The sequence below is a fragment of the Enoplosus armatus genome, chromosome 23 (genome assembly GCF_043641665.1).
Source record: "Enoplosus armatus isolate fEnoArm2 chromosome 23, fEnoArm2.hap1, whole genome shotgun sequence".
Classification (NCBI taxonomy): Eukaryota; Metazoa; Chordata; class Actinopteri; order Centrarchiformes; family Enoplosidae; genus Enoplosus; species Enoplosus armatus.
The window spans coordinates 5,184,986-5,209,317 of NC_092202.1; the positions used below are offsets into that span (position 1 = coordinate 5,184,986).

General features: G+C 43.1%; 1 protein-coding gene across 1 annotated transcript; it reads right to left on the reverse strand.

Annotated features, from left to right (window-relative positions):
- Positions 1-510: 510 nt before the first annotated feature.
- tesk1b (testis associated actin remodelling kinase 1b) lies at positions 511-23,572 on the reverse strand. The gene is made up of 11 exons (XM_070930013.1): positions 23,383-23,572; positions 21,866-22,575; positions 10,981-11,102; positions 10,752-10,800; positions 9,384-9,530; positions 8,071-8,153; positions 4,732-4,822; positions 3,957-4,040; positions 3,087-3,173; positions 2,593-2,689; positions 511-2,507 (listed from the first exon to the last, which is right to left on the reverse strand). Exons 2-11 carry the CDS (start codon positions 22,052-22,054, stop codon positions 1,375-1,377), a joined length of 2,082 nt encoding a protein of 693 aa, XP_070786114.1. The 5' UTR covers positions 22,055-22,575; positions 23,383-23,572; the 3' UTR covers positions 511-1,374.
- Between the last annotated feature and the right edge of the window lie 760 nt (positions 23,573-24,332).

A 24,332-nucleotide genomic window follows, 5' to 3' on the forward strand; every position in this document is an offset into this window, starting at 1 on the left:
AATGAGCTAAATGCTAACATCACCATGCTAACATACTTGCGATGACAATGCTAACCTGTTGATACTGAGCAAGTAGCCTGTAATGTTTACCATGTTCACCATTGTCATTTAGCTTGTTAGCATGCATGCTTACATTTGCTAATTAGCACAATTATTGGTTTTGCAGGTAGTTTGGTCATAAACCAACGTAACAGTCTACTTATAATTTTGACATGAGATGAGAAGTTAGGGGTCATGAAAATTCATCTTGAGGGGGACAAGAAAAATGTCACTGCAATCTATCCATATAGTTCGAGACATTTCACTCAAAACCACAAATGTCAACATTGTGGTGAGGAAAAATCATCAAAAGTCATCAGGACACATCGTCCGGGTATCATGAATGTCCGTCAATGAGATATTTTAGTCTGGACCAAAGTGTTGGACCAACAGACAGACATTGCCATTCCTTGAACTGTGCTGCTAGCATGGCTAAAAGCAGAAAAATATCAGGAGAACAATGACTGCATTCTATATTTTTATTCAATGTCATCTTTAAATAATAAGAATCTGTACATCTCTTAAGCAGGTCTTTGACCATTCATTCCCAGAAGTAATAATGACATCAACAGTTTCCTTATTAACAACAGTAATACAGTTGAAGTGCTTAAACAGGCAACCAGAAGGGCCAACAGAGATCATACAGCAACAAAAGAACAGTGTACAGCACACTCCTACCTTTCCTCTCTCTCACACAGACACACACCCAGCCTCTCACACTGAATCCACCACACACACACACACTCACATGTCTATGTAACACACACAGCCCAGCAGTGCACCATACACCTCTTGATAATTAAAGACATTAAAGCAAAACTGCCTGTTCATTCAGAAACAGCACCAAAACATCAAAAAAAATCCTTGCAGCAGTAATAATACTAAGCTTAACATTCCTCATTTCAGCATCATCATCATCATCATCAGAATCTTTACATCTGCGAATATACAGGATCAAACCAACTGGGCCCCAAACTGGAGTGCTTACATGCTGAACAGTCCTGGACTCATCAGTCAGATCTAGGCTGACATCTTAAGTTGTGAAGCCCTCAGCCCAGCAGAGGGCGACATGCAACTAGTCGCGAGGAAAGACACCAGTTCCTTTGTCCTGCAGCTTTCATGGAGAAAGTCATCCTGGAGTGTGTCTTAGTAAACCAATCTGGACTCTCAGAGCCTGCTCTGCACCAAAAAGTGTGTCTGGAAAATAAGCAGGGTATTGCTGCGTTAAAATCTGTGCAAATTCAAAGAAGACCCACTTAATTTCCAGCAAAGATGTTTTGGTGCAGAGTTTCCACGCGTCTTTTCTACGTGTATTTGGTGTTGAGAAGCTGGGGTTTATGTCTGTGCCCCCGGCAAGGCGAGTCCCGGCTCCAGGCTGGTGGTAGTGGTTGTGGGGGTAGGAGAAGGCGGCAGGCCCTTGGGTCCCGGACAAAGCAGCCCACGTGAGGCTGCATGGTCCCCGTTCAAGTTCTTGTAGGGGTTTCTGCGCGGTGGAGCTCTGAGACACACTGAGGGGAAGCGAAGGCCGGCAAGGCAGCAGCCGGGACAGGAGATCACTTCCTCCTGGTCCACAGAGTGTCCGCTGCTGGAGCCAAATGGGGACGAACCGGCAGGGTCGCTGGGAGGGGAGTGGTAGCCGTTGTTGTTTGTTGTGGTGGGAGCACAAGTGGTGGTGGCGCTCCATCCCAAGGGTCGACTCACAACCACATTGTTGTTGTCTAAATGAGGGATGGGAGGCAGGCACGGGGGCCCGTTGGAGATGGCCGAGCCCCAGCCGTTTGAGATGGAAGGGGTAGAGGGTTGGAGGGGAGTCGAGGAGTGGGATGGAGGGGGGGAGAGGTCGGAGTAAGGAGATGAAGTGCTGTCTTGTGTATCTGGGGAGCTGGTGCAGTCCATGGGCTCGTCCTCCCCCTCCTCCTCCTCCTCCGCTTCATCCTCCTTCTCTTGGTCCAGCGACAGGGGTTCAAAGGACAGAGGAAGACCTGAATCAGCCCCACTCCCCTCCCTGATCTCCTTCTCTTCTAACAGCCTCTCTTCTTCACTCACTCCATTTGTCTCACCATTTACAGCATCTATCTCAGACGTGGACTCCTCCTCGGTAAGGACAGTGCTCGGCGCTGATGTGAGGTGCGGAGGAGGCGTACATGGCAGTGAGTGGCAGCGCCTGTGCCTCCTGGTTAGGTCACCGCTGTCGGTCTCAGACGCAGAGGGGTCGTCGCAGTCGGTTAGCGGGGGCAAGGTGAAGGTGAGGGAGATGACAGACTTGCTGGGAGTGTCGAACAGCTTGATCTTGCCGCCCTTGAGGTCCTCCCTCCGAGAGAAGGGGTTGACACGTGCAGGAGTTGCCATGGTAACAGAGGTGGGCGCGTCTGGGGGGTGGAGCATGTCAGATTTGCTGCGGGAGAGGCGAGGGTCTGACGGCAGGCAGAGGGATCGCCTTCGTAGAGGGCCAATTGCTGGACAAACAGCTTTGAAGAAAAAGAATGAATTACTATGAATTTTGAGGAACAAACACGTTTACTATTCGTTGCTGTTGAGTGTTTGATGACTCACCTTTGACTGTTGGTTCGTCCTTCTGTTTCCTCTCAGCCTGTCTCCTCTCCAGCTCCACTACGATTTGCGAGAAGGAGTGACGGAGCTTCGCATTCATCTGGCAGGAGGGAGAAACCAGAAGGAGGAAATTCAACAAGATTGAACAAGAGCAAGTACAATGCTCCAGCAATATTTGGCATCTTGTACGAAATGAGGCAACACAAAAGCTACTTTTTCTTCTCCCAAGCAATGCTGTACCGATAAATGTTTGTGTGTCAAATTAACCACATGATGTATGATCATTTTGAAGGATGTACTTAGTGGTGTTGAATTGTATTGTGCTGCACATTACTGACTCAGGCTTTCTCACCATCATGAAATCACTAAAAATAGGTTAATGTGCACAAGTGACCCTGCAGCAAAGTAGAGAACAGTAGAATAAAGAGAGAAGGCAGAGAGGAAAGAAATCATAAACCAACGACTGTGTATGTGTGTGTCAGATTAGTGTTTCTTACATTACAGCAGGCGATGGCCAGTTCCAGGAAGTCAGGAGGACAGTCACCCACCATCTGCTGAAAGGCCTCCACATCCAGACCAAAGTCCTGTACAAAAACCCAAAAGAAATTACATGACAGTTTACATTTATGCCTCTGTGTGTGTGCTCCCCCGCTCATTCAACAGAAATAGTAATGTATTTAAAGAGCCCTGTAAGTGGGCTAGTACTGCTGTACTATCAAACAGCCACAAGGGGGAGATAGCCCTTGTGATAACTTCAAAGGCTTTCAGTGTTAGTTTAACACTGATGTTGTGTCTCAAATCCATGCTAATTGTACTTGAGTATGTACCTTATTACCATATATGCCTTTATTGCACTGTAATGCGTTATACTTTTTGTCTGTGCATTGCATTTTACGATAGCAGTGAACATCAACCGCATACTCAAATATAAGGTTGTGTTTCATACACAGATCATAAAGGCACTACATGTATTTTGTCAGTTATTTTGAGCCCTTTATCAGTGACATTTTGGGGACATGCAATCTTCTGTCAAGATAAGAATGGCAGCTTGTCCAAGATGACAATCAGCAGTTAGATATCCGCCATATTTTACATATTTTTTAAAATCATCTCTGATGTCATTTTGACATGGCTGCTTGCACAACAGTCATGTTCTGGGGGTTGAATTTGAAATACTGACAGTCTTCAAGCAGTAAATGAATACAGGGACTGTCCTAGAAGACTTGCTATCAATAATATCTTTGTTTTTTGTTTTTGCAAATCATATCTAAAAAGAGACTATGAAATGAGACGTGAATGAGATGATGAGCATGTGATGATAAGGGAGCGGGGGAAATTGTTAATGATGAAAACGTTGTCATCAGTACCACAGTGCGTGGCAGGATGTCGGGGTCGGCCTGTATCCTCGCAATAACCTCACACAGGATGATCCCGTACGCAAACACATCCACCTGCAGAGAGACGAAGACTAGTCGATCACAGAAAGATACACATCGAGAGGTAAAGATGAGATAAAATAAACAGGAAGAGACATCTACCATATACGGTTTATATTTTACTTGTGTGCTTACATTCTGAATCTTATTTTTACTGCTCTGGTGACAGGGTCTATAGTCTTTCATTTAACCAAACTTCATACATTTATTGTACATTTTTAATGAAGCGCCTACAAAATACAAAAAGATTGGATTATTGTTTCTAGATAGCCATGGTTGTCAAGAGGGCAAGATCGTCTCTAGTTTAGTTTTTAATTTCTCATGTAGATTACAATTGCATATATTTCATTAGTAAATTATGTAGCTTATGTATTTTATTATTATACTAACTTTTAGTCTCTTGTAAGCCCCGTCAGGCTGCATAACACAGAAAGTGTCATCATTATCCCTTAAATGAAACCCTAACAGGCAATCAAGATTTCCACTAAGCTATACAGAAAAATACTAGTAACCCAGGCCAAGAAGTACACCTCTTACATAACTAAATTCCTGTTTGCCTTCGACATAATAACTGATTTATTAAATATTTATTGCTTTACTTCACTGCCTGGTTTATTTGACTGGCTTTCATCACACCCGCTGTGGACCTTGAACTTTTGCAACAACCTGCAGCTGAAGGGTAATGAAGAAAGCGATCCGTCAGTACCTTCTCATTATACACCTCTCCCCTGAGCACCTCCGGGGCCATCCAGTAGGGGGAGCCGACAACAGCCAGGGGCTCCTGGTCCTCTTCCTCACTGCAGAGAGGAAGGGATGGATGGAGGAAAGAGGAGAGACAGAGGCTTCATGTTAAACACCCACGTTTAAAAAGGATCTTGTCATATCACAACATCCAATTATAAAATGATCTTGTGATAATTTGGCAGGTGCTGCTTTAAAAAGTACAACAACCATTTATAGATTAACAACTAATCGATCATTTAAGTTATCTATCTTTCGACTAATCACTTAGTTATTTAATCAGGAAAAAATTGCATAATATTCTCTGGTTCCAGCTGCTTCAATGTGAAGACTTTCTGCTTTTTATTGATACGTTGTATATCATATTGAATAATAATTGAATATCTTTTGGTTTTGGAGTGTTGTTCAGACAAAACAACTGAAGATGTCAATTAATTGCTTGCTATTTTGATAATCAAGGAATTGTTTAAGTCATTTTTTAAGCAGAAATGCTAAACATTACCTCGTTCCAGCTTCTCAAATGTGTGGATTTGCTGCTTTCCTTTTTCTTTTATTTCCTGTCTTATGTAATAGTTAACTGAATATATTTGGGTTTTGGATGGTTGTTGGACAGAAGTAAGCAATGTGAAAATGTGACCTTGGACCTCAGGTAATCGTGAAAGCCATTTTCTGATATTATTTTGGCCAAATGATTAATTAAGAAAATAATCAGCAGATTAAACGGCAATAAAAAACATTCAATAGTTGCTGCATTAGTAAAAATGGCTTGAAAAGTTGAACAACTACATTATATATGCAGTTATACGTGCATCAGAAGAAAATAATGTTTGTTTCCAGACTTCAGAGCAAAGTCCCAACAGGGATGCACGACAAAATGATGAAAACACATTTTCCATTCAGGAGATCTGCAATTAGTAAGAGACGATGACGACAGAAAACAAACAAATGGTTGGACAATAACACTCAAGCAGGCAGGCATCACACTCCATTTCATTAAGGCAGGACATCGAGAGGGGTTTTATGGGGTGAAACCAGAGTGTGCACTTCCTCTGTATCTAAGAAACCACAGTGTTTTTCAGTTATGTGGAGATAGATATTGTTGCGCAATTTTAGCTGAATAAAAAGGAAGGAATACAAAAATGTGCAAGGACAACGTGCGTACACACACACACACACACACACACACACACACACACAGCTGGCAGATACTTCCTCTCTGTGCTATTTCCATCTGCTACTGTGGGCTATGATACTGCAAAAAAAAAAAAAAATAAATAAATAATGCAGCAAGGCAAGTGGAGAAATGAGGAGCCGAGACGGTCGCGGCTCCCAATGTAAACACCATTTGGAGAAGTGGACCGACAGAAACGAGAAAACAGAGCGCAGAAGGCAGCGGAAGGAACTCAACAGAAAACTGAAATGAACAGAAAGAGTTGAGTAATGACACCAGAAGAATGACGGAGGAGTAAAGGACAAGAGTGACTTGTTATATGGAGGGGCAGCAGAGATCCAGTAAGGCAGTAAGAGCAAAAGGAGGAGGACTGGAATAGTTTGACCTTATTTGGAGTGCTTTTCCTAAACCTCCTTCATCTCCTTCCCTCCATCCATCCTTCCCTCCCTCCCTCCTTTCCTTCATGCCACAAGCACAAGTGGTAGCACTCCAACACAAACACACACATTTGACAAAGGTTGTCAACATCGTACATTCTCTGTTAGCGCACCGCTACAGGATACAACAGTGTTTGACTAAAATATAAAAGCAAACACACCCTTGAAAATGACGGAAACACAAGTCACCAGCTGCTATTGAAACAGAGGCTGGAGCAAACAGAGGCTTCATGTTTGATTGCTGCAGGTATGCAAAAATACAAAATGACACACGTTCAAGTGGACGCCTTGCATGTGTAAAATATCTAATATTTAGCCTTGTTTTTAGCTGCATGTTGCAGCTCATTTGATGCATCTTGACAGGTTTTTGAAAGCCAAAAATTCAGCAGAACAATGGTGATTTTCATGCTTTTGTCTCGACAGTGACACACACACACTTGTGTAAACACAAAGGTGGCCGGGCACAAACAGAGCCAGCGGAAACGCGCACTACACTCTCAGAAAAGGGCAGGCCAGGTTACAATCGCAGCTGTCTTGTCTCAGCAAGGGTGGTGTGTTTACTAAATGACTGCAGACAGAGCGAGGAGGGGAGGACGAGGAGCTAATGGGACGTAACCATGTGTCGAGTGTGCGTCTACACATGTGTGGGTACTAAGCAGGGGCCTCTTTCTTAGTGTGTCTGAGGTCAGCCTCGACATCCCACTCCCAACAATCCAGCTGATGCTCGTTATCATTTCACTGACTGTCGATCCATTTATGGAGAAACAATATTCATAACGAAGACAAAATTGTCTCATTTGAATCGTGGACCTCTATGGATGTTAAGGAGAAGTGATGTCAAGTCGTAGCAAGACACACAGAGAACAAGAGAAAGAAAAACAAGTACATTTACTTAAGTCTTGTACTTAATTACAGTTTGACCTACAGGCACTAGGTAACTGCCAGGATTAAGAGTTTTTCCCTGGACACAGCTGAAAAACGTTTAGATATTTTTCAATTTTGGAGATTCACAATGAGTACAGTTATTTTACTTTGTAAATTCCTCAATTCAGGACTCTTTCCTTCCTTGCTGTGGAGTATTTCCCCTCATTGTGGTATTACGACTCTCAAGTTAAGTAAAGCATTTTATCATCCACCAGTATGGGAGATATGGCGTCACTGGAGAAAATAAAACTGGATAGCTGTAACTTAGCTGGGCATTTATATTCGGCGGTGAATTGATGGCTGTGAATAAAATACGGCACATAAATGTCACTGCGTGTTAAAACACACAGCTGCAAACACAGAGGAGGAAACACAACGAGACGACAGCAACAGAGCGGCGAGTCCGGAGTGCATCATGGTCGCCATCCCTCCCTCTTCACATTAACAAAAGTTCCCCAAAGAGTGAGTGGTGAGGGAGGGGGGGGGGGTTAACCACGACATTCGGAGAGGAGGCAGCATATATGCATACTCTGGAAAAACCTGACTGTGCTTTGGTGTGAGTAATGGCTCCCTTTTTATGTGTGATTGTGTCTCATCTGAGAGAAAAGAGAAGCTGTGGGAGACGTTTGTGAACACTTTGCTCCGACAGATACGACACACCAGAGATTAATAACATAAAGAGAGAAGTGGAGGAATGGAATTTATTGAGTGTGACTTATCTAATCACAGAGTGTTGATAGAAGTTTTGATGAATGGACCGTTATGAACTGACCTGTAATCTGGGATTTTCTCCGCCAGGCCAAAGTCTCCCACCACAGCCGAGCACACGCAGCCCTCCCAGCGCACCAGACAGTTCTGCACAGAGGGGTCAGAGGTCACACACACACACACACACACCACTATTACTGCTGTTAAGTGTGTGTGAGCATTCCTTTCTATGTGGCTGCATGTGGCCCTCTGCACAGTAATATCTTACGTCACTGTTAAAATACAGACAGAGCTTTCCATTTGCTATAAATAATGTTTTTAGGTGACCATATAAAAAGTATTCAGCTCTGGAGCAACAGTAGCTGATGTTTCCAAACTTACAATTTGAGCCAAAATGAACAGAAATGGTTGATTTCTGTGCCATTTTCCAATATGAAGTGATTATTTCACCCTGTCAGCTTCTTAACAAAACAGATTGAGGAGACACTGTGGTCATGTAGCTGCTAATAGCCGACTGTTTCCAGCATGTCAACATTTCCTTTGTAGACTTTGCAGATTGTTCAAGGACACAACTTTTGTTGTTCCAAATTTCACACTTTATTTTTACTGTCTTTGTATTTGCTGGTTTCTAGAATGTGGACATACTGATGTTGATGCTCTTCTTGGCTATGGCTGACCTCTCTGTGGACTATTTCTATGTACATGTTGATTGCCCTGTGAGCTCAAGCGTTTTGAATCGCCTGTTCCACTTCTTTTAAATACACATATAATCAGTATATACACATGTATATATCACCAATGATTACTGGCTTTTATCCTGAAAAAGGCAGTATGTGCCAACACGTTGATCCATATAAGTCTACATTACAAACAGAAGACTCCAGGTTCACCGCTTCCTGTTTCAGTAGCCTACTGTATACTTACATATCATTTTTCATTCCAAACTCTACTGAATTGACCTAGATCCGACAACATTTCCCACAGATCTTTTTGGTTGCCTGGTTGGCACAGAGCCAGTTTCAACACCGGACCCCCGTGACGGCACCAGACGTAGTTGCAAGGTCTGTGACGCACCTGCAAACCCTCTAAATCTGCACCAGAGCTTTTTACGGTTTCCAAAATGTACATTAAGTTAAAGGACTCACATGTTAGAACAACCAAACAGTCTGTGTGTTCATGTCTTTGCATGCGTCATAGTAGTCCTGTTCTGTAAAGTAACAGCAGTTTAATGTGCATGTAATACACTTGTATCGCTACCTTAGGAGAAGAGTCCCTGGAGAAGATCAGTCTGTGCTGATGTTAACTCGTGTGTGTGAGTGTGTGTGTGTGTGTAATGTACGTGGGCACTGACGCGTGTGTGTTTGTGTGCGTCGTCACCTTGGAGGTGAGGTCCCTGTGGAAGATGCCTTTGCTGTGTAGGTACTGCAGTCCCCGGGCGATGTCCAGAGCCAGGCTGAGCCGCACGCTCCACGACAGGTATACATCGCTGCCCAACAGCTGCTCCAAGTTACCACCGTTGATGTACTGGATCAGGAGAATGAGTTTATAATTAAACACACAATCGAAGCACAAAGAGTTTACTCCATTTTGAAATTGCTTGTATGTTGATATGAAAGCTGCTTCACTTATTGTTTTGGGAAATTGGGACCTAAATGTCTCACTGGCGCCGTGCAGTGATTAACTGTAAAAACTATGCTGTTAAATGTTGAATGTTGCTGTCAGTCATTGCTTTCTCTTTTTATTGTAAAAAATGCCAAATATTTAATGCAGCTTCCAAAATTTGAGGATTATGGGAAACTGAAACATTTTTCATTTTTTTCTAAAATGTAAAGATTTGTGTGTGTGTGTGCATCTTCTGCTTTTTTGGATAGTGGCAGTAGATGTAGAAACAGGAAACATGGTAAGAGAGGTATGACATGAACCGAGGATCTTGCGGTTATATGGTATGCATCTTAACCACAAGGTGACCAGAATTTCCCTTTTTCTGACATTTTATAGACTGAAAGGTTAACCAATTGATCGACCTAAAGACAAGTCAATTCATGGGCCCTAAAAGTGATTTCACTGTCCATCAGCTAAACCTATTAACAGGCCCAATGTTATCAATTCATTATTTTTAATCACTGTACATCTGAAACCTGCTGACTTTTTCAAATCAATACGACATGATGACTTGTCACACAAATACTACCATTACAGACAGCCGAACACCAAATCCCCCCCCGATCCCCTCATCGCCTGAGCAGCTCAGTTACCATGGAAACGTCAGGTAAACCCATCACACGTAAGAAACAGGTGAAATGTCACATACTGCCTGACCTCAGTCTTTAACACAGTCAACTGGAGCCTCATTGGTCAGACAGTCGAAGATGCTTTTACTTTGTATTAGATAGAGTTCATGTAGAGAAATGTGTTATAAAAACCAAGAGAGCTGCTGCTTTAATGATCTTTAGCAATCGAAAAAGAGAAAAGAAATGAGCATCAAAATGGGACTTTCAAAATGATTTTTCCCATGATACAAAAAGCTTTGCAATCTCATATTTGACCAACAATTTACAGCTTTTAATAACATTTAAAAGCACGCAAATTTGAGAACAAAGGTGCTGAGAAATTATTGATGAATAGTAGCTCATGTTCACAGTGATTGGTCAGGAAGAGTAGCCGTTTTCCTTTTTTCCCCCCACATGGAAAAATAATCTTGGTTGGGAATCCTGAAGGGTTTCTTTTGCTTGACTGGTGTCTTACCTCTGTGAGGGCGTGGAGCTGCCCCTCATGGACACACACTCCTATAAACCTGGAGGCAGAGCAGACAAACACTTTAACAACAACAACAACAACAGCAACAATATATACAAGTCAAAGCTCTTCACATGGACCAGACAAAGCAGGAAGTTTGTAATGAAGATTTATAAATGAAGACCAAGTGGAAAGAGTAAGCTAGTGTAAACCAGCTAGAATCAAATGTTTCAGTCACCTGAGTATGTTGGGGTGCGATAGTCGGTTCATGAGCTGGACCTCCCTGAGCATGTTGGCTCTGTTACTGGCCAGGATGTTCATCTTCAGAGCCATTACCTGACCCGACACACGATGCTGCACCTGGATCACAACAAAAGAAAAAAAAAATCCCACAGAAAATACTTTTATTTTGATCCACATTCGACAGTAAAATGATTTAAAAACTGCAGGTTCAACATGGCTTGTGTAGAAAATCAGAAAAAACATACAAATACACTAAATATGGCCCAACAGGAAGAGGAACAAGCATTAATTGCACCAAAGAAACATGGAAGTTGCTGGAAAGTATTATTTAAAAACACCTCAGAGTACACATGAGCACATATAACAGATACGCAGCTAAACAGTCCGGGCATGCAGCATGGCATTTATGATAATTTATTATAAAAATCATTTAACACCACCTGAAGTAACAAACTACGACACAGTGCTAAGTGATATTAGTTGTGTTTTTTCATTTGTTTTGGCAGCTTCTTTGCCCCAACCTGCTGCTATGGCAATGACTCCGTCTGGTATGGTAACCATGGTGATGTGACATGTACCCCCCGCCCCCCCCCAGGCTACATGTTAGCGCATATTTGCTTGGCAAGTAGTTCGACTTCCAACAGAAATGCACACAAGCAGCAGACGAGCACTAAATACTCAGAGAGTATTTAGAGGCAGAGAGAAGAAGTCAGAGGTGTTTCTGAGTCTGTGTTAGTTTGTTAATAGTGTGTGTGTGTGTGTGTGTGTGTGTGTGTGTGACTGCAGTGAGAAAGCACAGTACTGTATGTGTGTAATTACCAGTGTTAGATACTGTAAAAGTGAAGGGAAGGCGAGAACGATGGCATTATGCAACAACAGGAAAGGATTGCTGCTTTTTCTTTTCATATTTGGTGCATTTCTGTGATCTTACATATTTAAAGGGCTTAATTCATGATTGTTTTGACCTTATAAATTACAGATATATTTGCATATATAAAGACCTGACCATAATTAATAAATTATAAGCCTGTTCACAGCGGTGTTTGCAACCATTACCGATTTAAACAAACCAGCATCGAAAAACAAATTAAATTTATTTGCTACTAACATGCTCAAAATGATGATCAAATTTTTTTACCTTTGGTAAATGCAATATGTTTCACCCTGAAACAGCCATGTCAACTATCTTAGTTTAGCATGTTAGCATGATAACATTTGCTAATTAGCACTAAACACAAACTACAGCTGGGGCTGATGGGAATGCGTTTTGCAGGTGTTTGGTCATAAATCTAAATCTAAAGGGATCTATCAGACAGTTGTTGAGATATTTCAGTCTGGACTGAAGTGGTGGACCTACTGAGCTGTGCTGCTAGAATGACGAAGTATAGAAAATTGGCATCTAATGTTTGATCTGAATAAAAATCCCGTTTGATAATTTCTTTGATTGTTTTGAAGTTGGGCTGTGGGGCCACACTTTGGTTTACAGTCAGGCCTTAAGCCTGATTCTTGATCCTAAATGCAAACAAAAGCTCCTTCGACCTCATAACAAAGTTGAACTGGCATGGGAGGGTTTCAGGTTGTGTTTTCATTAGTGACATGAGTGCGTAATAAAGGACCGGGTGAGGGAGGAGGGGAGTGTGTGAGTGGTCAAAGTCTGGAGCTCAAGTCAGTGTCACACTTGCCTGGATCTCAGCTGGCCTCTGGATCAGAGCGGTGATAGAAAAAGCCTATTAGAGACCAGACTAGAGTGCAGAGAGTAATGCTATTAATACACGCACACACGCACACGCACACACACACACACACACACACACACACACACTAGGCTAAGGCTGCCCTCTTCATCTTAGCAGCCAGTCAATGAGAGTCAATCGCTGCCGCACTAAATCCTTTCTCGACAGAGCCACTTGAGGACTTCAGCCTGTGGCCAAGTGCTGCACACATGCATGGATGCACACATGTAAATCACACATAAAACTGTTCAGTAGCTGCTTCCTCTTGCAGAGTGGAAGTTGGAGCGGAAATTTAAACACACAGCAGGAGTGTGGAGGGAGTGCAGGACTAATCTCTTCTTCTCTTTATACATTTACAGCACTTAGAGGATGAGGCTGGTGTAGGCTGGTGGATGGAGCTCTGTAGCCGATTAGGAGGTTTCTTTATACACACAGCCTCCTCCAGCTTCCATTAGCACAGAGTTATCTGGCAAACAGGACTGTGGGGCTCAGCATGGCTGTGGATTTACATCACACTTTTCCCTGCACACATCTGCCTTCTCACTTACTTGAAGAAACCCTTACATGCTCGTCTGGCATCCACACACACACAAACACATACTCTCTGACTCATATAGGCAGGTTACAGTGCAAACGTGAGCCAACTGCTGATGCAGCAGTGGTTGGCCCGACTGTTTTGTCCCGACAGTTTTTAGCCTCCAAATAAACAACCTCTCACTCATCATCATTATTACAGGATGGGAGTGTGTCTCAGTCACCGCAGGGCAACATTTTCTCAGGTGTGTGTGTGTTTTTTTGCCATCTGGGAAGCAAAATCCTGCAAAGCCACCACGAGGTATGTGTGGTGATTTTTTCTAAATGCTTTACGCGCCAACCACTTTACTGGTCATCGCCATGGACTTGCCACTGGAATGCCACATGTCCACGCCTACATCAAGATTACCCCATGATATACACACACACACACACACACGCACACGCCAAACCTCTGCTCACATGCACGTGTCCAGACACACCCTAAAGCTCTCCTTCAAAACATACTCGGCCTTGTAAAGTGCTGCCGTCAGCAAAGGAAAGGTCACAGGCATCTGTTTGGTCTCCCGCTCTGCAGCCAACATGTGCAGCGATGTCTGTCATTAGCCGGCGGCGCGACGGGGCAGACTGATGCACAGCAAGACAGAGAGGAGGATGTGTCAGAGACTGCAGATGGAGGATGCACACAAGGGCAAGAGAGATGAGCTAGACCTTTAAAAAGAGCTGTGATTTAAAAGGGAGTTAATGCGACTTAGAAAATATGAAGACGTAGGAGCAGAGAAAATGTGTCCAGACCAGAAGTTTAAAAGGATGAAACTGGCAGATGGAAATTTCTGTAAAGCTATAATGTAATGTGGTGTTATAATGTTTTATCAGTGTTTTTGTGTGCAGGGCTGTAGCCAAGATTTTGGAAACACTGAGCTAGCCACCAAAAGACTCCATCAAATTCTCTATAATACAACTGGTAAAATATATATTTTGGCAAATGTCATCTCCCCACGCAATTGCTTAAATGTCGTTTCCAAGCATTTGTGACAATCCAAGGCATACCAAATCCTAATACACTCACAATGTGAAATTGTAGAATTGAAACTCCTTTTCAGGATGTTATAACAGCTCAAAATCCCTGAAATAATATCGAGGACATGACCTTGCTGTCCTCAATGGACTACATGGCCAAAAGTATGCAGACAAATATTTTTCTGGTGTCCACTATGCAGTGGCAACTCTGAGTGTAAGAAAAAAAAAAAAAAACTCACTCACACAGCTGAATGACTTTGCCTATGGCCACTGGGTCAACTCCAAAGGCCTCTTTCCCCTCGTGAGATTTCCCACCAGCAGGGGCCAATGTTCTGATTTCACCAGCTGAACGCATACTTAACTGAGGGTCTCCAAATAAACGGTGGGGATTGTTTGTGGAAATACATCAAGTCTTGTAGCCATAAAACTCTACAAAGCAAAACAGTAAGATCTAAAAGTTTAGCTCACAGGTTATTGTGGTAAATACACGATAAAGTATTTTACAGCCTTACAGGTCTGTAGCCAGGCACATGAAAACTGAATCATTATTAAAATGTGCAACTTCTGCAGCATTTTTAACCAGACTAAAGCAAAAATTTACCTTTGAATCAGCATTTCAAGCCATCACTTTAAGACAAAAAGAGGAAAGCTTCAACTGATCTGACAAGCGATCTTTGAGTGTGAAGGGACTGTGAGTGAAATCCCTGACTGGGGTGAACTCCACTATGTGTTAGAGAATCGAGAAAATTAGCTCCTCCAACTAAACAACTCAAGGCTTAAGCCGCCGCCTGAGGCTCTGCCCTCAGTTAAAGCGTGAGCGTCAGAGTGAGAATGCATGCGTGCAGGCGACTGAAACGAGGCACCCAGCCAAGCCGGGTCCATCAGTTGAGCTAGCAGGGAGGTCCCACCCCCGCCCCCCCTCTGTGCGGTCGAGCTGGGCTCAGAAACACAACCTGATCCAGCAGGCGATCAGTCCAGGTAGCAGACAAGCTGTTGCACAACAGCAACACTGGGCTGATCACGCCGCCTCCTCTTCCACATGCACAGGCCCATCTTCTGTTTTTATGTTTTTGAAATTCACGAAAAAGTGAGAGAGAGCTTGAAAGAAGGTGAGGAGATTTTATAGTAGCAGGGTTGTTTTTTTTTTGTAATTTTGGGTGAATGGACACGTTTCCTCACTTACCTCTAGTGCTTTCTAGTCCACCAGACAAGTCTGCTTTAAACAAAGAGGCGCTCCAGCGGTTTTGCACATTTTACTCTTCATGGGGAGTACTACTCAGCCTGTTCTATAATATCTTCCAGGGAAGCAGCAATGCAGACACTGACTGACTTTGAATACCGGACGGAGAGGGTATAATGAAGGACTGTATTGTGTTGCATTATGGGTACTAAAAGTAAGGAAATCTTTGCCTCAGACGTCTCAATTTTGACCATCCTTAGTTTTAATCCGTCTCTTGCAAGTCCACACAACTTTTTGCAAGCGCAATACTAAAACCACTGAAGTGCCCCTTTTAAAATGTGTCCAGGTGTTGGGATACGAGTCTCTGTGAACCCTGTTTTCATAGAGAATATATATCTTTGGGGGAAAGTAGTTTCACTGTTGACAATGTGTTCTGTGGATTATCCAGAGAAACTGGGACATAGTTCCTGGGAAGAGACAGTCCTGTTGAATCTTTAAAATGTCTTGGCACATTTCAAAAACAAATTCAATTCAATTCACTTCCACTGAATAAAGGGAGGGCCTTCAGAGACAGATCTAAAAACCAGGGCTCGATACAAGTAGAGATAACAGTATGTTTGTTTTGTGATTTCAGTGACTCTTTAAGGCATGCACCAATAAAAACAACTGAACTCTGCTGCACCACAAACATTTCACCATTTCTGTGATATGGACCGGACCATAAGCCATTTGTTTACCTTCTTGCAGGGGAGCGCCCTTCCTCGAGGTTAAAGCTACCGCATTGCCAACAAGTGGACTGGAGGAAACACTCATTGTGCACTGATGTAAACAAAACACACACAGTCTCTTGAGATAAATTTATAAAAAAAACACTGGTAAGCATGATGGAAAGGAGGAGGGATCTGAAAACAGATAATTGTGCAACTCTTGCCCACAACACTTCTCCATTTTAATCCCTAGTCCATCGGAAATATTTCAAGCAATAAACACGGTGGTTCAAGTGAAGACAGGCATATCCCATGCTCAGTGCTTTCGTGTTTGTGTGGCTGTGCAGAACATAAACAAAAGCTGAATACTTGTGCAGCGAGTGGCAGCGGAGCAGGCCTCGACTAGAGCGAAGGGAGGAGAAGAATAATGAGGGAAGAGTGCTACACTAAGCCGCTGATGTTCAAGTCTGCACTTGCTCTCCCATACCAAACACTGCCATCCAATAGCAACATGGACACACACAGAGAGAGCGCCTCCTAATCCTGAACAATGAACCTGATCACAAGCACACAGATGACAGCTGATGATGGATCGTGGTTTGTGTGTATGCAACTCCTAAGAATCTGTGTTTTTCCCCTCTCCTTTGTTGGCGTTTTATCTTTCCAAAGCTGATGTTGTTCCAGCAGCCAGGATTTCATAAGAACTGGTCACATCTCAACACGTCCTGATGGGAGAGTCCCACAATCAGTATCTCTTTCAAGACCAGTCACGGCTGAAAATGATAAGATACAAAAGATTCTGTTTTCTTGAAAAAGATCATGGGATGCAATAACCAACTAAACCTGAAGGAAGAGGACTAGGACTGTGACTAACACCTATTATTTTTCCAATTAATCAATCAATTTCCTAGAGCCCTGGAGGCCTAAGGGCTATAAGGCGCCAACCATGAACCGCACCATCACTCATTTACTATCAGCTCTCCACTCTCCACTATCACATAAAAGTGAAGAAGAGAGAAGAAGAAGAAGAAGAAGAGTGTAGAAGTCAGCTTGGACTTGGGGGAAATATGTGCATTTTTCACTATATTCTGGACAATTGTCTTTACGTACCAAACCATTAATCAAGAAAAGAAAACGTCAGATTAATTGATCATGAATAATGAGCTGCAGCTCTAATTACAATATGGCAAAGTATGCAAAATTACATAATACAATATGAAAATTATTTTGATATCAAGTGCAAGTTTTATATTGTGTATTACAAATAAAACTCTTTACAAAAGTATAACTTCCTCATAACGTCACAATATGATAATGATGATAATGGATTTTTTGCCCAGCCAAAGATGTTGACAGCAGATGAGAGCTGGATATACACAACACACACACACACAACACTCACAGTGCCACCACAGCAGTGTTTGGCAACCCATTTCCCTCACATTACAGCTCTGTCACAAGCAGCTGCGCCCCACCCACACACGCGCACACACACACACACACACACACACACACACACACACACACACACACACACACACACACACACACACACACATATATATATACACACAAGCATATACTCACACATCAACTCCTCATTCAAGCTGACAGTATTTGTCCTTCGGAGACTCCAGTCTGTTTTAAATCCCCTCTTTATCTAATTACTCTACTCCAGCTTATTATCATCATCATCATATCTCCACACACACCTCCATCACTACACTCTAATCGTGCTAATCACAGCCGGCATGATAATTACCATGATGACTACTTCTGTTATGAAAAAGTCTCATGATGTGACTCATGGAAAGGCATCTGAATTTCAAGTTTTTCCTCCCACTTTTCGCAACAATTACAAAGACAAACATTTGTAATCAGCGCTGAAATGATAAAGAATATAGAGCTACAAGACAATCAGACCATGTCAACCTGCGAACCAGGGGGTGACCAGGCTGACAGACACTAAGACTGAAGCCGCAGATTTCTTCATAAAAATATTAAAAAGGTCTCAGTATTTCATTAAAAGGGGTGTGTTAGCAGGGTGGAAAAACTCTGCATTTATGAAACAGGACAGTAAAAGTACATGTATTTATTTCTAACAGACCATGTACAATATTAAACATGAATGTTAGCATTTGATGTATTGTACCAGAGTTGGCTTAAAGCTAATTTGCATCTGCAGTTTTTTGGCACGTCACAATTAGAAATACATACATAAAACATACGTACAATACGTTACAGCTAACAGCAGTTAGCTTACTGTAGCTAGGCACAACGACTGGAAACCTGGGAAACGGCTAGCCTGGCTCATAGCCTACCATAAAATCACAATAGTTTTTGGTCTGATTAAACAAACAAGACATAATATTTTAATTAGAGAGCTGGTAAGTGGAATTTCTTTTAACTTTGGCTAAGCTAACCAACTGCTGGCCAGGCTGTTGCTACAGATTTAGCATACAGATGCAAAAAAATATAAATCTTCTCATCTTTGAAACACAAAAATCACGGTGCGGTAAAAAAAAATGACAACAAGCTGTCTGATTGCAGCTGAAAGGCCAATACAGATCCAAACAGTTAAGACTTCCACAAGAGGCACTAAAGTCAGTCTGGGACGCTGTGGAAGCTTTTGAAAACGAAGTGTTGTGAGATTTCCATGTCTCATGTAAATTATGGAGAAAGACCAAATGAGAACCAAATCTGATAAGAAGCCTGTTCTGTGTTTCCGTGTTCTTAGACAGCAGGTGTTATCTGTATTAGCAAATATACAGAGAATATACAGATCTATTATCAGGACAGAAACAGCAGGATAATGACGCAGTAACTCAGAAATCCAATTAGAAATCAATTGTTCGTTTTAAAACCATGCAGCTCTGAGAAACACACAAAATAAATAAATAATTACTTCCTGTAGTTAACTGAACCGTTGAGTGATTGTGCAAGGTCTTTGTGATTGAGGGGTTTTATTGCTTTCAAGCCTTCAGGTTTTTTGGTTGAATTTGAGACCGATGGGGGAAAAAAACAAAACAAAAGCAAGAGTCTTGCACAAGCTGGTAACACACACACACACACACACACACACACACACACACACACACACACACACACACACACACACACACACACACACACACAGGGAACGCTCCTTTGAAGAATATGAAAAGAAGATGAAAACCAGCACCTGAAGGATTTGTCTCGACACGTGTGCTCCCTTCCCTTCTCCCACTTTTTTGTCTTGCTCTTATATTTTTTTGGGGGTTGCACAATTGCACACGAAGAGGTGAATGTCTGCCTGTCTGCCTGCCTGTCTGCCGGTCGGGCCTTTGCGTCTGTACTAAACCAGGATTCATCAACAAGCCACGTCGGCAAACTTTTTAAATGTGACTGATAGCTGCTGTAACAATTTTGCATTTATATGGCGCTATCTAAAGGGCAAGCCGATCCAAACTTAAGTGCCAACTTGACAAGCCGGCAGTAAACACAGGGACATTTGCATGCTCATTGACCATTCAAAAGGGCAAAGCTGAGGGAGTGGCTTCAGAGGACTGAGTGGCCTGGAAGACTCTTTATTTTTTAAGAGAATAGCACCAAGAGTGAAGCCACAACACAAAATTACTTTTCTTATTTAAGTCTTAGTTGTAAGACTATTTGTGTCACCTTGGGTATGCATTTTAAGACTGGATTGTTCAGACAGCACATTTAAATCTGAACCTTTTCAATCCAAATTTCTATCCTGATAAAAATCACTTTTTTCCTCATCTCACAGCTTTCTTCACTTCACAAAATCCTTCAAATGAAGGAGCTCCTAATAATCTCTCATTAACAATCAGGCATTATCGTAGATTGTAATACCTCTCGAGTTTGTTTACTTAATGTACAGGTATTATTGTTGAAAGTGAGGTGTAAAGCTTCTTTTCAGACTAAACCTACAATTTCTGACTACTTACATGACTGATTACTACAACACCAACTTGGGAGATTGAAAAGAAAGAGAGCCGGACTATTCATAGTGTTGAATAAAAGTGACTGAACATCGGGATTAGTTCAACACAATGACTGATGAGCAAGTTAAAATCATTTAAATCTTCCTAACTTTCCTAAAGAGACCTTGAACTACACACTGAAACATGAACTCTGCAGAACAGACTGACACCTTTGTTTGAAGCAGTTGTGATATGAGGAGAAATATCCAATTACACTCTGCATAACATAACAGACATAAATTGCTCTAAACTCCCCTAAAGAAAAATCCAGATGTGCACATGTGGCTACTTGTCTACAACACTGAACTGAAGCTTTTCACATAGCATCACGCCTCGCAATTACCTTTACCTGCAAAGTGTAATTATTTTTACCACCCCTAAGAAAACTACACAAGGGCTGCAACTAATTATTTTCTTTATAGATTCATTATGATTAAATCAATTAATAAAAAAATAATGAAATCACACTTCACACTTTCCCAGGTGACATCTTCAAATAGTTTGTTTTGCCCGATCAACAATCCAAAACTGCAAATTAAAATCAATTTACAAATGATATAAAACACAGTTGCTAAATAACTTGACAATGAATTGATTGGCTAATTAATCTATAATTTCAGCACTATACATAAAGTAAACATTTGCTGTTTCCACCCTCTCAAATGTGAGTATTTGATGCTTTTCCGTTACAAATGATTGTAAACTGAACATCTTTGGTTGCTGGACTGTCGGTCGGACAAAACAAGAAATTTGAAGACGTCACCTTAAAAAGGGAAAACAGTAATTTCTCACTATCTTCTGAAGGTTTTTAGACAAAACAATTGAGAAAATAATAGTTAGCTGCAGCCCTCTCATCCTTATGATCTTCGAACACATCCCAAACAGGACCTAAAAGGTTATTAATCCTTTTTTTCCTCCATTAAAACAAACCTTCTCAAAAAGGTGAGTGTCTCTGTGTCGTGCTCCATCTCTCGCACCATCACACTAGGCTACATTTGGCAACTCAGAGCCATCATTAATGAGGCGATCCCCAGAATTAGTCTCTATGCAAGTGAACAGCAGCGTGACAAAAAAGGGAGGAAGGCGGCTGGTTCTGAACGGAGAAGGTGAGTGTACAGTTACCTACACGTGTGCCAGATCTGCCTGTCCTGACCGTATCCACTTACACACCAAAACACACCGCGTCCACCTTACACAACATGCGGGTCACTGCAAACACGTGTGGGGAGCAGAGGACCATTAGATGGGGCAGTGGGGTGTAAATTTCCACCATGACGCCATCCTCACACACAAAAAAAAAAACACTCCTTCACCAACTTCCTCCTGCAATTATTCAGCATCTTTCTTCTTCCTTGTGTTTAGTTTAGGATGCACAGGTTGCCATAGACACCACTTCTTTCATAGATGTTGAGGGATCAAGTTGAGTCAAGTGAGTTAACAGGAAGTCAACAACTCATTCAAAAAGTTTAGCTCAGTTCACACTCTGTTTAATCATCTTAAATAATCTAATAAAAGACAAACTTATGTGTAACCATGGAGACCTGGAGGATGTGATTATTAAACCTGGAGCCTGTCCTCAACAAGACAGCTTGTGCATAAGAGAGTAAGTCATAAAACATGATTTATGACCCCGATTAGACCACACGACCACACACACACACACACACACACACACACACACACACACACACACACACACACACACACACACACTTTCTCTCACCTTGAACACCTCGGAGAAGAACCCCGCGCCGATCTTCTCGCGGCTGAAGTCATCTAAGCGGGCCAGGCTGGACACGGCGCTGCGCAGGGCCCGGTAGGAGGACGGTCTGATCCGGTTGGTTCCGTGGACGCTGTGCATGGGCGGCTCTGCCTCTCCCTCCTGCTCCGGCTCGACCCTCTCCGTCTCCATCTCGGACGCCCCGGGAGGTGGAGGCGGGAGGAGGACGTGGGACGTGTGCGTACTTTAAAATCCAGCCCGACTACTGTTTACATTTCCCATGTCCGCTACAAGGCCACGGCTCAGGGATCTGCGGAGGGGAGGAATGATACAACTCTGTGAGGGGGAACCAAATGTCGCAGCAGCGGTCAGCGACCGGTTAGGCCCAATTCCTCTGTTAAATTCGTGCACTAGTCCGGAACAGTCTTGTGTCGGTCTGTGTCTAACAAACTACGCAGCTGCAGCGTTGCATCCTGCAGAGTCAGTGCGCAGTTTGGGTGAAGTCCCTCATGCCGTGCAGCAGAGGAGGCTGTCGAAACTGCGCAGGCTGCTGCTGCTGCTGCTGTCTTGGCAGCGGCTTCTCTCTCTCGGTTTCCTTAACTCTGCTCCTCCTGCAGTGGAAAAGGCCGGGGCTCCCCTCCTGGTTCCACCAATTGAATCTCGGGTTTCCAGTGCGCACAGAGCTGCCTCAGTGACGCTGCAGCCTATTAAAACTGAAGAGGGAGAGTGAAGAGAGGGGCGGAAACAGGGGCGTTAATTCACTAAATCATAAAGTGCGCGCATGTGATGTGACTAATCTGCCACTAAAACTCCTGCTCACACCGACCGAATCTTGTGACTGACAAGAGGAGTTATTGGCAATATCATAATCTGATCAATTATTATAGATCTCAAAAACTCTCTCTTGCTGACGCACATTGCTTCGGGGCATGATTAAGCTTGATTGCGCCTCTCAAATTGTGCTTCACGTTTTATCTGCATTACCGTAAAGACAAACACGATCACATTTGGTCTCACGGGGAGCGTGACAAAAAACATTACTGTCATTAAGAGAGAAAACAAATCCAACAGAGTTGATCGTAAACGAGGCTGTTTGACATGTTATCTGCTCTCCGGTGATAACAGCCGTGGATGCAGCGAGATATCGCCTCGCATTGTTACTGCCTGCACTTTGCACACACAGGCGCTCTTTAAAACTGATCCAATCACTCGGGCAGTATTCACGGATGCACCAATGGTCGCCCGGTCACATTGGAGGTCTGTGGACAGCGCGCATGCAGCCTGCAGGATCCTGCGTGTGTCGCGGATCTCCCCACAGCCTGACTGCGGCTTGTAAATTATGGATGCCAAACTGAGAGAGCCGAGTTTGGGAGCTCGTCTGTCACGGACTCAAGTCCCATCCGGATACACAAACGCACGCATATATCAGCCTCAGGATTCAAACTGAAAACGCTGACGCACAACTGCACCGAGAGCGAGCGGGGGACGCGTGTTTGCCTGCAAAGTAGGGTCGGACTTACCTGGCCTGCTCTAAAAACATAACCTCCACATGCGCCGGTGTCCTCTGTTGAGCCCCGAGCCCACATCAGCTGCGGCGTCCAGTTTCAGACAGCTTTATTTTACTAATTAATCATCTTTGTGCGCCGCCTACACACACACACACACACACACACACACACGGACTTGTGTGGTTTCGTTTTACGTCCCCGCCGCCGCTCCTCTACGCCTGCCTCGCAGTGGGTTTGGTTCTATGAAGGAAGGGGAGCGGTGACTTTTGCAGTGCTTTATTGGAGGCAGCAAGGCGGGGCGGGTCCACACGTGATCACCGCAAAAATGCACCTGTGGGGGCGCTTGAAGTGGCCCACTTCTCACCTATAGGCTGCTGTGCTACAAACTCTCTCCATCACTCTCCCCCATTGCTACAGCAAATATTTAACTGGAAAATTGTCCTATTTATGCTTTAGAAAAGCACAGTTTACAGAATGAAAAGTATATAGATATTAGTAGTAGTAGTAGTATTGATTAGATCCTCTCTGGATTCCTTGTTTTATTTAGTGATTATTTTCAAATGTAGTCTGGCTCAGGAGGATGTAAATCATCTTCTTCAGTGGTCTGGGGGCCCAGAGGCAGAAATGTACTGCTGTACAGTGTTATTCACTGCCACCATCCCTTTTCAACTTTCCATTAGATACATTGCACACAGAATACCACATGGCAGCTTAATAAAATGCCCAGAGACCAATCAGTACTCCTACCATGTAAGCACAAGCACTAAATTATTCATTTGTGACAGAGGGCCCCCAGACACAATTCAGGATCATACATGATTATTAAAATAACATGACATGCAGTGAACTTAGGGCTTTTTGGGCAGTTGCCCGCTTTGCCCAGTTAGTAATCCAGCCTGGGTTGGGGGTCGAGATGCCCAAAGGGGTCGGAAAATGAATCTGAGGCGTCACAAGATGTTTAA